The 16,216-nt window shown below is 42.3% G+C and overlaps 1 protein-coding gene across 1 annotated transcript in view; it reads right to left on the bottom strand.

The window, feature by feature from the left end:
• The window catches only part of LOC128616880 (transient receptor potential cation channel subfamily M member 4-like), a 39,752-nt gene that overhangs the window by 3,268 nt on the left and 20,268 nt on the right, over positions 1–16,216 (bottom strand). The window contains exons 13-24 of the mRNA XM_053639733.1: positions 16,082–16,210; positions 15,650–15,779; positions 15,382–15,527; positions 11,075–11,187; positions 10,708–10,815; positions 5,431–5,477; positions 5,017–5,255; positions 4,346–4,461; positions 2,520–2,652; positions 603–777; positions 325–490; positions 1–174 (exon numbers count right to left, since the gene is read on the bottom strand). The exon at positions 1–174 is cut by the window's left edge and continues 8 nt beyond it. Coding sequence (XP_053495708.1) covers positions 1–174; positions 325–490; positions 603–777; positions 2,520–2,652; positions 4,346–4,461; positions 5,017–5,255; positions 5,431–5,477; positions 10,708–10,815; positions 11,075–11,187; positions 15,382–15,527; positions 15,650–15,779; positions 16,082–16,210 — 1,676 coding nt within the window. The remainder of the gene's footprint in view (positions 175–324; positions 491–602; positions 778–2,519; positions 2,653–4,345; positions 4,462–5,016; positions 5,256–5,430; positions 5,478–10,707; positions 10,816–11,074; positions 11,188–15,381; positions 15,528–15,649; positions 15,780–16,081; positions 16,211–16,216) is intronic.

Genomic DNA, 16,216 nt, shown 5'->3' on the forward strand with positions numbered 1-16,216 from the left:
TGCACCTTCTCAGAGGGCACCTTACGGATGTTCCGCTTGATGAAGAGGTGGAAGTGAGAGATGATGATGAAGGGTGGAGCGAGGCATGGTCGAGAATGATACCCCACAATTACGTTGTAGCGCTGGAACTTCCAGTATGTGTCACTCCGATCTTGCACCTTGTTGAAGGTGTAACTAGATGAAAAGAGGAAAAAGAGAGAGGAGGACCAGGGATCAAAACAGACCCATGATACAAAGGGACATCATTGTGTTACAGCAGCACTTAAGCTGCGATAATAAGTACAATGAATGGAAATTTGAATGGCTATATGGACAGTTGACTACCTGAACATGGCGATGAGTAGGTTAATGAGCAGGATGTTGGTGACCAAAAGGTAGACGATGAGTAGGATGACCACAAGCCAGTTATGATGTGCTTCCCTACATGGTTCTGCACCTGCGTTAACTAATGTTGCATTGTCTGTGCAATTTACATCCCAACTATATCCAGCTGAACACACACACACAGATAGAGTACAATAATAATGAATCCAACACTGAACACTAAATTAATCAATAACTGTAAATAGTATATGAGAACATGGTGATGAGTGAGAACATACAGTCTATTTCCTCCACAGGAATTTGTCCAAATATATGTAAATATGGCCTGTATAATACACGGCGAAGTATCCTATCAGCACTTGAGTCATAGGGGTATATCAGAGCCTGATTGGCCACTCCATATGCCAACAACCACACAGCAAGGAAGAACAGAAAGAAGAAGATATCTTTCATCTGGAAGGAAAAAGCCAGAGAAAGAGATTTGATAGTTGATCCTTTAAACACAACATAATAATGCGTTCTTGGGCAATACAAAATAATGCCACTATCATAGCATGACTAGTAGAAAAAGGCTACCTATTGAGCTGACAGCATAACTTAGAGCTCCTGAATTTCCTGAATTGTTTGTCTCTGCTGTTTCAGTGTGCCAATACTCCAACAGCAAGATTACACCTAAGTGTACAGTACTCTATTGCTCTGCACAGTTTGTCACCTCCTCTCTACCCCTTCCATCAAAGCAAAGTGACCAACCTAGGACCACGGCTGACAGGATATTATTTGGGCAGTGCATTCTCAGCAGACAGCAGACACTGACATGGTAGTAGCATGGTAAAGCTTTATCCGGATAGGACTCAATTTAAATGGGTCCTGGGGTAATTTCCTATTTTACAGGTGCTCCTCTTTGTTTTTATTTCCATCCAGATTGACCATGTTGGCCTTTCTGTTCATCCTCCTCTGGGAAAAATAGCAGGCTGAATTACTTACTCAGGATTATCTGATAATTTTAGTCACACCTGGATACATGCCTGTGATTTTCTATGCAGACGTCACCTTGGGAAGACGTGTTGGGGAAAAAAAATACGTTTGACTGCTGCTACTTTGCCATATTTAGTATCAGTATGCATCAGTGACCCTCCCCCAGGTATTAAACACTTCCTAAATTGTGAAACGGAGAAACAGAGGCTTCTCATATACTTTGAGATTATTGTTTAATTGTATTTTCAAATTGCTGCTGGAACTCTGATTCACGCCATACTGAAATAATAGCCAGTCTCTTCTCTATTCCAGTGTCCCTTCAACCACTTGGACGCTATGCTGTGAACAGAACATGATCATTTGACCGTGTGAAGCAAACATCTGGGTTCATAGAAAAAATATAATTGCTGTCCAGATGCGAGAGTTTTACCACTGAGGAGATGTTTAAAAATTCATTACAGATAAACTGATAATCTAATCTAATCCGAATAGGGCTTTTGTGCATTTTGAGTTGTGCTTTATGGATTCTGCCAACAAAGTATTATTATCTGACTATGTACATGAACAAAGTGGTGCTTTGCTTTTCCTTTACCTTTCAGAAAATAGCAAGCATTTTTTTTTTTTAAATCAATGGGTCAAAAATTCTCCTGTGTGGCACAACAGAAAAGAGTTTGTCCTATCATCCGGAGAACGCGGTTTAAGTGCCATAGCCATTTGCTTGTTACATTGCCTGATCACACAGCATGAACAGCAGTTCGACAACATGTGGAGGATGGCTTTGTGTGTCTTGGCCCCAACCACCCCAGTTAGTAGTTGTCATGTGATAGGGGAGTGTTAGCTAGTGAGTGGCAAAATTGGCAAAACCAAATTGGAAAGAAACGGGAGAAAATAGAAGTGTCTAATGACAAAACCTATGACATAAATGTCCTCAAGCACAAACTGTTGATACGCCAGACTCACCAACACTGGGCTTATAAGATTTGATTTAGTTATAATATAGGCAGACTTAATAATCTAGCAGATCCTTAGCCTATCCTAGGAACTGCAGGCACAGGTCATCAGGCATACACATTCACATACTCATTCACACTTAAAGACAATTCACCAACATGTGAGCATTGGGAGCTGGGAGAAAACTGGATAACAGGCATGGACAGAACATGCATTTGATTCATCTTAGATCTATAACACAATATTTGGTTCCTTCCATTATCACTTACCATTTTGCCCACTATGATGATTTTTGGCCCAAGTTGCTTATGAATGGCGAAGATGTGGATAAGTCTGAGGGTGAACACCATGTAGTCAAGACACAAGGCTGCACGGCCGAACCAAAACGTTTCCTGGAACATCCTGAGATACAAAAGCCATTAAAACACCAATCATGTGAGTGACACGCACAGATATTCCTCTTACAACCAAAACTATAGTAACAGCAAATCTATATTCTGCCATTTATAATGTATTTTAGATCAGCTCTGCAGCCAGCTGTACCAACTGAAATTGAGATTGATCACAAGTCAGTGTGTAAAGCCTATCCTAAAACATACACAGAGAGTAGTTAGTTTAAATCTAGCAATGTGTAGCAGCTACATAATGTCATGTTAACAAGGCGGAGACGGATACAAGTACAGTTAAAGTTTTCATTGAAGAGAGGCAGGCAGACCAATCCAAATCGTATGGCAAAACGTGGTCAATAAACAGGCACAGAGATCAGCAAACAACAAACTAGGCTGAGAGAAGAACCGAGAAACGCGGCGACAAAACAGGATCAAAACCATGAAATGAGGAACAAAGATCAGAGGTTTGGTACGGGTCTTGCAGAAACACAAACAAACAATACTTTGCTCTGAACAAAGACACACAGTGGTTTAAATATACAATGAAATCAAAGCTAAAACAAACAGCTGTGAATAATGATGACACATAAAGGCAACAACCAAGAACAAGATAAGGGCGGAGACATGATATAAACCATAACAAAACTATCAAAAGTAAATAATGTTTTACAACCTGAAAGTGCGCGCTGTCACGCTACGGGCAGTTGAGCATGCTGCTCGCTCCAGTCCTCAGCCCGAGGGGAAATCTCTGACAGATCCCCCCACCAAGGGCAGTTCTCTTAGTGCCTACCAAAGCTCCCCCTCCTGGTGGTCGTGACCTTTGGGCAAAATGTCCACACAGCCCCTCACGTCCCAAGGCAGACATTGTCCATAAAATAGCTGGTTCCCTGAGGAACCGAGGAACAGACATGAGGCTGGGGCAGGTTCGCCGGGGTCATGAGTGGGGAACAAGGCTTGGAAGGTCACACTGTCAGCCTCTGGCATGAGCAGAGTTTGTTAGGTCATTTCATCGACCTCTGGCTTGAACATGTTGTGGCAAGCCGTGATTTTAGTCTCTGGTGTGAGCATGGTGTGAGAGGTCGCATCATCAGCCTCAGGTGTGAACTGGGCTTGGGAGGTTATGCCATCGGCCTCAGACAGACTTGGCCGTGTCACTGGCCTCTGCCGTAAGCAGAACATGGTAGGCTATACCGTCGACCTCTAGCAGGAACATGGCTTGGGAGGCATGGTTATCCTGGTGCCACATCTCCCCGTTTTCCTGCTGCATCCATGTTGGTGGCAAAGTATTCCATGTTAACGAGGTGGAGACGGATGCAAGTGCATATGAATCCAAATCGTAAGGCAAAACATGGTCAGGCAATCAGCAAACAACATAAAGTAGAAAGAGGCGGAGACATGGCCTCAACCATAACAAAACACACGTGTCAAATGTAAACAAAGTTTGACAATCCGGAAGCACGTGCTGTCATGCTACAGACTGTTGAGTGTGCTGTTCACTCCGGTGTTCAGTGCGAGGAGAAATCTCTGACACATAACTGGTATATTACAATCGATACACTATCTAGGTATTTTAGATAAATAATAAAAGGGTCAGTGTCAGTGATATCACACTAAGTAGTGAGCTTGATTTTAAAAGTAGCAATTTATCACTTTGCTACTTGAAAAAGTTAAACTGGTGAAAACCAAATGCAATGAAACAGTTTTACCTGCAGCACACGCCAATAAGGAAGAGTGTAATGGCAATGAGGTCACACTTGTGCCACATATCCTGAGCATACTGTCGTATCCTCTGTGTAAAAGTCATGCTGCCCACAAAGAATGTCTAAATGAGAGAGATAGAGAGAGAGTGATAGAGAGAGAAGAAAGAAGACAAAAGGCATTTTCCTCTGTCACAGATATTCATACATCCCCACACGCAAACACAAGTAACAAATACATTGACTAAAGTGTGAGTATCTGAGGTTAATCTCTAAATCATACACAGCAGGCAGCAGGGCTAAAATAATAATAATAATAATAATAATAATTCTCCCAATAATCTAGCAGTCAGTTACAGTAGAAAAACATTTAATAAAATGCATCTCTCCTTTTACTGTTCATACTAACATTCTAATATTATCAGGAATACCAAAATGATGATCTATTGTATGGATCACCTAACATTTTTAAGGTCAAAAATTCAACACTACTTCCCAGTCTTTCTAAATTTTATTTTGATAATCCTATAAATATTCTCTAACAGCTATGTTAATGGCTTTTTATCAGCAGGTTATGGATCTGTAAAATGTAGTCATATCTTCCTTTGCTCCATACACTTTTAAGAAGAATATTCCTGGTTGTGGAACATTACTGGACTGACAAGAGGGGTAGTGTTTACCTCTCGGATCTCCTCGCACACCATGGTGAACACCCAGAAATACATCAGGAGCTCCCAGAAGGCCGGGCCACTTGGGGGTGGAGGCTTGAAGTCCATCAACAGTACATAGGCAAACAGAAGCAGGAAAAGGAAGTACATCAGCACATTTCCAAGGAAGGCAGTGACCGGTGCGTACCAGAACTGTCTCCAGCGTGAAAATACAAAAGGCAACTTGGGCCGGACTGGCCGGTCTGGGTAACCTAAAAAACAAACGAGCAAACAAAAATGTTATTTTAAATAACTGGTGTACAAATGAGAAGAAAAACTACATTATGATGAATCAGTGCAAAAAGACATGATGAAAGCAACAATCAATTTAATAGCAGTAAGATGATGTGAAGAATAAAAGTAGCCAATTGTTGTAAATGAACAAACCTTTTATGCTTTGTCTAACAGGACTTGACTCTAGTGTTTTTGCCTGACTGGAAAAAAACATGGAGAGAAAAACTCATGAACAGAGTAATAAAACATTCTGCATGTCATTTCTCTTGATCATGAGGAGTGGACTGCTGAAAGAAGAGGAAGCACTCTTCTGTACCTGGACTGGAGTTCTAGATAGGTTCTGCTTTACATTAGATCAGGTGTTCCCAAACAAGGGGTCATGACCCCCCATGGCTTGCTTAATTTACAAATGGGGTCATGAGAGAAACTCACACCTCCTGACTTCTTGAAAAGCTGTATCAAGAAATGTACACCCACACTTCCCATTAGACTAGTAGGCCCATTGTGCTAGGAATATTGCCTTGGTTTTTAGTCACTTACATGATGCATATGAATGGTGTCACTGTGACAATAAAATGTCTGATTATCTGAGATATTCTCTGAGATATTATCTGAGATATTCAGTCCTCGATCTACTTAATTAATTGACTTGCTCTGTGAGCTGAGGGAGCATCACACTGTGACACTAGCTTCCACATTATAAAAATGTCAGAGGACCAGAGAGTAAAAATATGGCAACAAAAATATCCATCCTTTTTCACTTCAAGTAACAAAGGAGCATCCATTATACAGCAAGCAACAAGTGGCAAGTTATTTTAAGACATAATAAACATGACAGTGGACAGTGGATTTAAGTATGGGAGGTTGTTGGGATGACAGATGAGGGATGGGAGGGAGGGTTTGGGATGAGTGAAGAGTTATGGGATGGAAGGGAGGGGTTGGGATGAGTTAAGACAGATGGAATGTGTGAGGGAGAGTTTGGGAACAAGATGGTAGGTGTGAGGGAGGAATTGGGATGAGTGAAGAGGGATGGGAGGTGTGAGGGAATGGTTGGGATGAGTGAAGAGGGTTGAGATGTGTGAGGGGGAGTTTGGGATTAGTGAGGAGGGATGGGATGTGTAAAGTAGGGGTTGGAATGAATGAAGAGGGATAGGATGTGTGAGGGAGGGGTTGGGATGAATGAAGAGGGATGGGATGTGTGAGGGAGGGGTTGGGATGAATGAAGAGGGATGGGATGTGTGAGGGAGGGGTTGGGATGAATGAAGAGGGATAGGATGTGTAAGGTAGGGGTTGGAATGAATGAAGAGGGATGGGATGTGTGAGGGAGGGGTTGGGATGAGTGGGAGGGGTTGGGATGTGTGAGGGAGAGTTTAGGAGAGGGATGGGAGGTGTGAAGTTCGGTTTTTGGATGAGTGAAGAGGGTTGGAATGTGTGAGGGAGGGTTTTGGGATGAGTGAAGAGGGATGAGATGTGTGAGGGAAAGTTTGGGAGAGGGATAGGATGTGTGAGGGAGAGTTTTTGGATGAGTGAAGAGGGACAGGAGGTGTGAGGGAGGGTTTTGAGCATCTGGGCAAATAATTTTTTTTTTTTTACATTTAGCAGACATCCTCTGAGAACAGCAGTTGTGTCTATTTTAGATTCAGTAGCGGTCAATCAGAACGTAATAGGACCCACTCATAATGGTGGTCACACTCTTGACCTGATACTAACTTACAAATTAAATATAGAAATATACAATGCAGTCTGAAGTTGTCTCAGACCATTATCTCATCTTGTTTAAATTGCGTATTGATAATATTTGCACCTCACCACGCTACCGCATAAAACATACAGTCACATCAGCTACTGTTTCATCAATAACCTCCCAGAGACATCAATTATATTTGGATCACCATCTGATCTCAAAGAACTCGATCAGGCAACTGAATGCTTAGAGTCAACACTCTGCTACACACTAGATGAGGTAGCTCCACTCAAAAGAAAATTAATTCGAGAGAAAAACCTAGCACCCTGGTATAATGATCAAACACATACCTTAAAACAGACCACTCGACAATTAGAACGTAAATGGCGTCAAACCAAATTGGTAGCATTTCAAACAGCATGGAAGGAGAGCCTACTGAACTATAGACAATCTCTTAGCAATGCTAGAAAAGTCTCTCCCCTCACCTTAATAGGAGATAACAAAAACAATTCGAGATTTCTATTCAACACGGTAGCAAAATTAACTCGGAATAAAACCATCACAGAAACAGGCACTTGAAGTTTTTCATTGGTAAGATTGAAAATATTAGATGTGAAATTCAGACTATTAATTTAAAACCAGACAGTATTATAACTAACCCTGTAGATGATAATATAGCAAATCAAATCAATGTTTAGAGTGATTTGCTCCCCTTAGAGAGACTGAACTAGCTTCATTAATCTCTTCACAAAATCATCAACTTGCATACTAGATCCTGTACCTACATGTTTCTTTAAACAGATTTGTCCTGGAGTAATTGAACCGCTTTTAAATATAATCAATTCTTCCCTTAGCACTGGCTATGTACCTAAATCACTTAAATTAGCAGTTATTAAACCCCTGATTAAAAAACCTAACCTTGACCCCTCTCAACTGTCCAGCTATAGACCAATATCAAATCTCCCATTTATCTCAGAGATATTAGAACATGTTGTAGCACAGCAGCTATGCTCATACTTACATAGGAACAACATTCATGAAATGTAGTAAACGACCTACTACGGACCTCTGATCAGGGTTGTGTCTCGCTGCTTGTGTTACTTGACCTTAGTGCAGCTTTTGATACTATAGATCATACTATTCTCCTTGATAGATTAGAAAATGTTGTTGGCATTAAGGGAACAGTTCTCTCCTGGCTCAGGTCCTATTTGACCGATCGTGTAAATGGAGACTTCTCCACGTATACGGAGTTTAAATTTGGTGATCCACAAGGTTCTGTTTTAGGCCCACTGCTTTTTACTTTATATATGCTACCTCTAGGTCAAATTATTCATAAACATGGAATTAGCTTCCACTGTTATGCTGATGATACACAGTTGTATGTTTCAGCGAAGCCAGAGGACAGACAGCAATTTAATAAAGTTGAGGAATGTGTAAAGGACATTAGACGTTGGATGCTAACTAACTTCCCCTTACTTAATTCTGATAAGACAGAAGTACTTGTATTAGGACCACGTATAGCTTGAAGTAATCTTTCTGATCACACAGTAACTCTGGATGGACTTTCTGTTTCATCATATGTAGTAAAAGACCTTGGTGTGATTATTGACTCCAGTCTATCATTTGATGCTCATGTAGATAATATTACTAGGATAGCCTTCTTTCATGTCAGAAATATTTCCAAGATAAGAAATATATTGTCACTACATGATGCAGAAATATTAGTTCATGCTTTTGTCACCTCTAGGCTAGATTATTGGGGCAGTGGTGGGAGGGGAGGCCCTTGAGCAAGGCCCTTAACCCTCTCTGCTCCAGGGGTGCTGTTTCATGGCTGACCCTGCACTCTGACCCCAACTTCCTGGCATGCTGGGGTATGTGTAGAAAAGAATTTAACTGTGCTGTAATGTATAAGTGACCAATAAAGACTCATTATCATTATTATTGTAATGCTTTACTGTCTGGATGTTCCAGTAGGAACATAAACAAGCTCCAGTTAGTCCAGAATGCGGCTGCAAGAGTCCTTACTAGAACCAGAAAATATGACCACATCACCCCAATCTTATCCACACTGCATTGGCTCCCAGTGAAATTTCGCATTGATTATAAAATACTACTACTGACCTATAAAGCACTAAACGGATTCACGCCACAGTACCTAAGCAAACTTTTGGTCTTCTATGATCCGCCACGCCTACAAAGATCAAAAGGTGCAGGCTATTTGTTGGTACCTCGAATAGTGAAGGCTACAGCAGGGGGAAGAGCTTTCTCTTACAAAGCCCCACAGTTATGGAACAGCCTTCCAATTAGTGTTCGGGATTCAGACACAGTCTCAGTGTTTAAGTCTAGGCTGAAAACGTATTTGTTTACCCAAGCTTACCATGAATAGACTTTCTTTACACAAAGTACACAGTCTATCCATCATGGGATAGTAAGCATACCTAACAATCTCTCTCTCTCTCTCTCTTTACCTCTCTCTCTCCTTCTGTCGAGCCACAAATGATTTTATGGAGATGCCAGTGATCCTGACCCTTTCTGCTCTCCGGACCTGCCTGATCCATCCTGATGCCCTACCTCTGGATGGAGCTCTCATCAACTGGAGGCTACAGCCTGGAGATTGCTTAGGATGGTACCGCTTGAAGTACCATGGAAATGGTTTTGGACCTCAATTCCACATGAACATGCTCGTTGTGGTTGCCGGGACTACGGTTGCTACGATGGTCTTGGGACTGCAATTACCACATGCAGTTTTGCACTCAGATCTCCTTTGGTGAACAGTGGACTAGTTCAACAAACAGACTTCATATAAAACCATAATGAACTTTCTTTTACTTTCACACTATCCGTTGTTACCCAGATGAGGACGGGTCCCTTCTGAGTCTGGTTCCTCTCCAGGTTTCTTCCTCATATCATCTCAGGGAGTTATTCCTCACCACCGTCACCACCGGCTCGCTCAATAGGGATAAATTCACACACTTCAAATCTCTATCCTGTGTTTATATGTTTCTGGAAAGCTGCTTTGAGACAATGTCCGTTGTTAAAAGCGCTATACAAGTAAAATTGAATTGAAATTGAATTTAAATCCTTACCCTTCTTGATAAATGTCCTATTCATGATTATTTTATTAATGCTCACAGATTTAAAGTTAATTCTTTTGTGGTTGTAAATTTTTAAATAATTTTCCTCATCATAAAAATAGTTTTCACCTTATACTTTTGAACTCAAAATGAAAAGTCCTATGTCCTTCATTCATTCATTTTCAGTAACTACTTTAAATTGGTCAGGGTTCAGAATCTCAAAAACACTGGGTAGAAGACAGGAATACACCCCAGATGTATTGATGGACCATTGCAGGGCACCATGCAGACAGATTCACACACTGAGACCTAGGAACAATTTTAGAGTAGCCAATATGCCAATGGCATGATTTTCAAGATAGAAGAAACCAGATAACCTCATGTGAGCACTGGGAAAATGTGTGCAGAAACTCATGCACAGTAACCTGAGCTCAGGATTGAACCAGGCTGCCCTAAGTGCTGTATAAATAAATATTATTAAATATACAGGCCTATGGCTGCCTTTACAAAATATGCTTACGGAATTTAAAGACACAGCCTGTTTACACACCCTATATTTACACCCAATTAAATTAAATTAATGCATCAATGCAAGTCTCTATCTATGCCTTGATTCGTATGTACCACTGCATGTTAGTGTAAATGAATCCATTCATATTAAAATGTGATTACATGTGTTTGATGTCTGAGAAAGAGAAAACGGTCTCTGCATAGAGCCAGTCTATGTCCTTTTGCTGTGAGACATCCTCAGACCTCCCCTCATCTGCATCATCCACCTCTCTGAAGGCGAGACATAAAAGAATCACAAGATAATCAGCAATAACAAATATACAGACTGGGATAGATTAAGAGTCCTAAATACAAACAATAAAAAAACAAAAGGTTTCAACTTTTAAGAGAATATCTTGCAAGAAGAACAGTAATGTGGCTCATGGTTAATGAAAGTGAGATGAGATCTGTTGGGATGGGATTATTTCTACAATGCTAAATGGCATGCATGTGATTTAATAGGAGGATGGAAGAATGAGGCATTTCTTACGTGAAAGAGATTAGGTTGGTGTAGCAGAGGGGAGGGACAAACAGAGTGAGGATGAGCTTCCATACCTCGGTGCTCCTGTCCATAGCTCCCCACCAGATCTGAGACAGCAGACACTGTTACCCACACACACACACAAACACACACACACACTTACTTTAATATCAAAACTAAACCAAAACAATTTAAACCAAAGATGTTATTCCTACCTACTTCACAGTATACAGGATAGGGATTAGGGGATAATAGGTGACCATAGACACTTTCTGATGAAGAAGAATCAATATTAATAATTTTGTGTATGCTTCCCAATTTCTCCTGATCCTGCTCTGCCTTATGGTAAATGGTCTGCACTTTTTTAACCTTAGCGGCTTTACACTGGTTCTCATTCACCCATTCACACACATACACACACACACACACACCAATGGTATGTCATGCAAGGTGCTAGCTTGCCATCGGGAGCAACTTGGGGTTCAGTGTCTTGCCCAAGGACACTTCGGCATGTGGAGTCACGTGGGCCGGAAATCGAACCACCAATCCTACAATTAGTGGACAACCCGCTCTACCACCTGAGCCACAGCTGCCCTTACCCTTAAAATAAATGTCTTTTTAGTTTTAGCTGGATCTTGTTTACACAAACATCCCCGGTGCCTACCAGGCGAAGCCCCGCCCCCACCTCGGCTACTCGGACAACATCTCTGTTATGCTAATCCCAGCATACAGACCACTCGTTAGACGCTCCAAACTGGTTTTGAAGCAGGTGAAAATCTGGCCAGCAGGAGCCATCTCTGCTCTTCAGAACTGTTTTGAGCACACTGACTGGGACACGTTCAGGGAGGCTGCAACCGACAGCAACTCCACCAACTTGGAGGAATACATGGGATTAGTGACCAGCTGCATCAGTAAATGCATTGTTGACATCACTGTCTCCAAGACAATCACTACACGCTCCAACCAGAAGCCGTGGATGACTGCGGAGGTCCGTGCACTGCTGAGGATCTGATAAGGGGGCCCTAAGAACAGCGAGGGCCAAACTGTTCCAGGCCATCAGAGTGGCAAAGCGCGCACATGCCCAGAAAATCTACAGTCACTTCTCGGATATATACAACATGTGCCACATGTGGCGGGGCATTCAGGCCATCAGCAACTATAGGACAACTTCACCCGCCTGTGACAGTGATACCTCCCTTCCAGATGCACTGAACAACTTCTACACTTGGTTTGAGGTGCAGAATGATGTGGCAGTGAGGTAGACCACCCCTCCTCCCAACAGCAAGGTGCTGTGTCTAACCACGGTTGATGTGAAGAAAAGTCTACACAGAGTCAACCCACAGAAGGCTGCTGGACAGGCAACATTCCTGGCAGCGTGCTCAGAGGTGCAGACCAGCTGGCAGATGTTTTCACTGACATCATCATCTCCCTGAGCAGTGCCATTATTCCAACATGCTTCAAGGCTACCACCATTGTCCCTGTGCCAAGAAGTCTTCAGTGTCCTGCCTCAATGACTACCGTCCCGTTGCACTCACACCCATCGTCATATAGTGCTTCGGGAGGCTCATCATGAGGCACATCAAGACCCTGCTGCCCCACTCACTGGACCCGCTGCAGTTTGCGTATCGTCCCAATCGCTCAACAGACAATGCCATCGCCACCACCCTACATCTGGCCCTCACCCACCTGGACTAAAAGGACACCTATGTTCGAATGCTATTCATAGACTTCAGTTTAGCACGCAACACAATCAGCATCTGATTGGAAAGCTGAACCTACTAGGCCTGAACACCTCCATCTGCAACTGGATCCTCAACTTCCTGATGGGAGACCTCAGTCAGTCCAGATCGGGAACAGCATCTCCAGCACCACCACACTGAGCAAAGGGGCCTCCCTCTGAGGGCTGTGTGCTCAGGCCACTGCTGTTCACTCTGCTGACTAACGACTGTGCAGCAATGCACAGCTCGAATCAAAACATCAAGTTTGCTGATGACACGACCGTGGTGGGTCTCATCAGCAAGAAAGACGAGTCAGCATACAGACAGGAGGTGCAGTGGCTAATGGACTAGCGCAGAGCCAACAACCTGTCTCTGAACGTGGACAAAACAAAAGAGATGGTTGTTGATTTCAGGGGAGCATGGAGCGACCACTCTCCCCTGAACATCGACGGTTCTTCCGTGGAGAACGTCAAAAGCGCCAAATTCCTTGGTGTTCACCTGGCGGAGAACCTCACCTGGTCCCTCAACACCAGCTCCATATCCAAGAAAGCCCAGCAGCACCTCTACTTTCTGAAAAGGCTGAAAAAAGCCCATCTCCCACCCCTCATCCTCACCACGCTCTACAGAGGAACTACTGAGAGCATCCTGAGCAGCTGCATCACTGTCTGGTTCGGAAATTGCACCTTATCCGATTGCAAGACCTTGCAGTGGATAGTGAGGATAGTTGAGAAGATCATTGGGGTCTCTCTTCTCTCCATCGTAGACATTTACACCACACGCTGCATCCACAAAGTCACCAGCACTGTAGACGACCCCACACACCCCTCACACACACTCTTCACCCTCCTGCCGTCTGGAAAAAAGGTACCAAAGCATTTGGGCCCTCATGGCCAGACTGTGTAACAGTTTCTTCCCCCAAGTCATCAGACTCCTCAGTACTCAGAGACTGGACTGACACACACACACACACACACACACACACACACACACTCTGAAATGAACACCATCCCACTCCCATTGCAATATTTGCACATTCCTGCATTGACTGTATTGCATTTTTTGCTGCTACTGTACTTTTAAATACAATATTTTTTATTTTCTAGTCACTATTATACACTTTACCTGGCTGCTACTGCAATAATTGCTATGTCCATATTTGGTATAAGCTAATCCGCGAATACTAAGTCATAGCATGTTATGTTTACATTTACAACATTTTTAAATTATGTTGTTATTCTTTGTCACCTATCTTTTGCACTACCTGTTACATCAGACACTTAAACACTAAAACTGTGTACTGGCCGGCGCTACATTGTCACTTACTGTGCCTATTGTCCTGTTTTAGTATTACTGTACTTTTCTTGTGTTGCTAGCACACATTTACACATGCACTTTATGTAAAAATGCATAGATCTTATTTAGTTCTGTGTCGTCTCATGTGGTTAGTGTGTTGTTTATGTAGCACCATGGTCCTGGAGGAACGTTGTTTCGTTTCACCGTTTACTGTACAAGCTGTATATGGTTGAAATGACAATAACTTGGACTTGAACTTGAGAGTTATGTAACTAAATTAAACAAGTATAACTCAACGCCAACGGCATCTACAAGGAAGCCTGCACTGCCAACAAGTCTAGTCCTTCTTTTACTAATATGCCTGAAATACCCTTAAAACATACTTCAAGCAGAAAGGAAGCAACATCTGACCGCTCGTTCTTGAGATATCATGATATTGAAAATCTTGGATGGATGGACGGCTGCACAGACAACACAAAAAATCACAGACCCACTGGATATGCTTCATGTAGCCCTAGTGTTGCCCCCTTGAGTCCCCCTGAAAACCTCTGCTCCTCCTTAACAGCACTTAACATTGGGGATTTGGTACTTTTCTATATAAAAGTCCTTTTTTTGCACCACATTGGGGCGTTTGTTGCCAAAAATCAAAAAAATTTAATCATCTGACCATAAAACCCATAAAAACATTTGCATTTAGTGACCTCCAGGCACATACTTTTGTGGTTAGAAAAGGCTTTCCCACATGCCTTCAACATAGTGTGTTGCCATTGAGGTGGTATCGATTGTAGATTTGGAGACCTGGTGACCCTGAAATATTACCATCTCTTGCAAATCTCCAACTGTGATTCACTGTGAATAGGGGAAAAACATACTTGTGTCCAGCCAGGTTCATTACATCAAAGCTGCAGTTGTTTGAAACGTCATTATTATGGGATGGACACTTCCAGTATGGTAATAAATTATATCAAGGCATGTATCCTCACTGAATGTTCCAAGAACATGAAAGTGAGCTTTTATATCTGCAGCAGCCTGTATTGTCCCTGAATCTCAAGGGAACACTTCTGGGGTGTTTAGGGGAGGTTGAAAGTGCTGTTTATGTGCTGCTGGATGATGATAGTTACATTCAGTTGAATTACCACGGTTAAATGTTTGGTGTCTTCTCATCCCTGCTATGAACTATAACAAGGATTTTTGAAAAGGCATCACTAAAAACACTGAATGACCGTGCATCTTGTAGTCAATATATTCATACATTCTCAAAAAAACCTTTCAAGAAATCTGCAAACATATAAAATATTGCAAGACCTGCACGCCGTCGTGACTAAAGAAGAGGCGAGCATCTGCTTCCATGGCCATCTTCAGACATGTAGTGCCATTCCAGACCACAGATTTTTTCTTCAGCAGAATGAAAGACCGACTCTCACTGCTCTCATAGCACTTACTGAACACATCTATACAAAGCAACACAACAAAAATAAGGCCTGTGAGACAAAATGAGGCAAACGTAAACTAAGGTACTGCTTACTATTTCCAGCATGCCCAGTTTGACCATAAAAATGTGCACACATCATACCATGGGCCAATTTTTCAAATCTTTGAGCCAGTTCCTTCATGGAGTATTTCATCTCAGTTTCGGTCTCTAATCTGGAGAGAACTCTCAGCAGCTTGCAAGCAGTCAGAGCACTCAACACTGACTCTGATGTCTAAGAGTTTATATGAGCGAGAGAGGGAGAGATGGAGAGAGAGAGAGATAGAAAAGATTAACCTTCACTACTATTCTGACTGTAGCACTCTTCTTATCAATATTTAGCAATACTTTCCAAATTCATGCTCACAGATGCTCCTGACAAAAATTAAGGGTGTAAAATGGAGAAGGATTTTTAGCATATCACTTTTGGCAAACATGTAAAACTATTACATTTAGAAAATAAGGGATTAAACACAGCTCAGCGTCTAAAAACATAAAGACAACTCTAAGGCCTTCTGTCCACTGGCACTGATTTACCATTTCCCAGAAGTAGATGGCCATTTCACTGCGATTCTGCAGCACAGCCCAGATGAAGAGTGAAGCCCATGGGTGAATACACCTACACTTCCGATAGTCGGCATCTTTTTGCAAGATTGTAGACAGTTTCTGAAA

Source organism: Ictalurus furcatus, chromosome 13 (genome assembly GCF_023375685.1).
Source record: "Ictalurus furcatus strain D&B chromosome 13, Billie_1.0, whole genome shotgun sequence".
In the NCBI taxonomy this organism is placed as follows: Eukaryota; Metazoa; Chordata; class Actinopteri; order Siluriformes; family Ictaluridae; genus Ictalurus; species Ictalurus furcatus.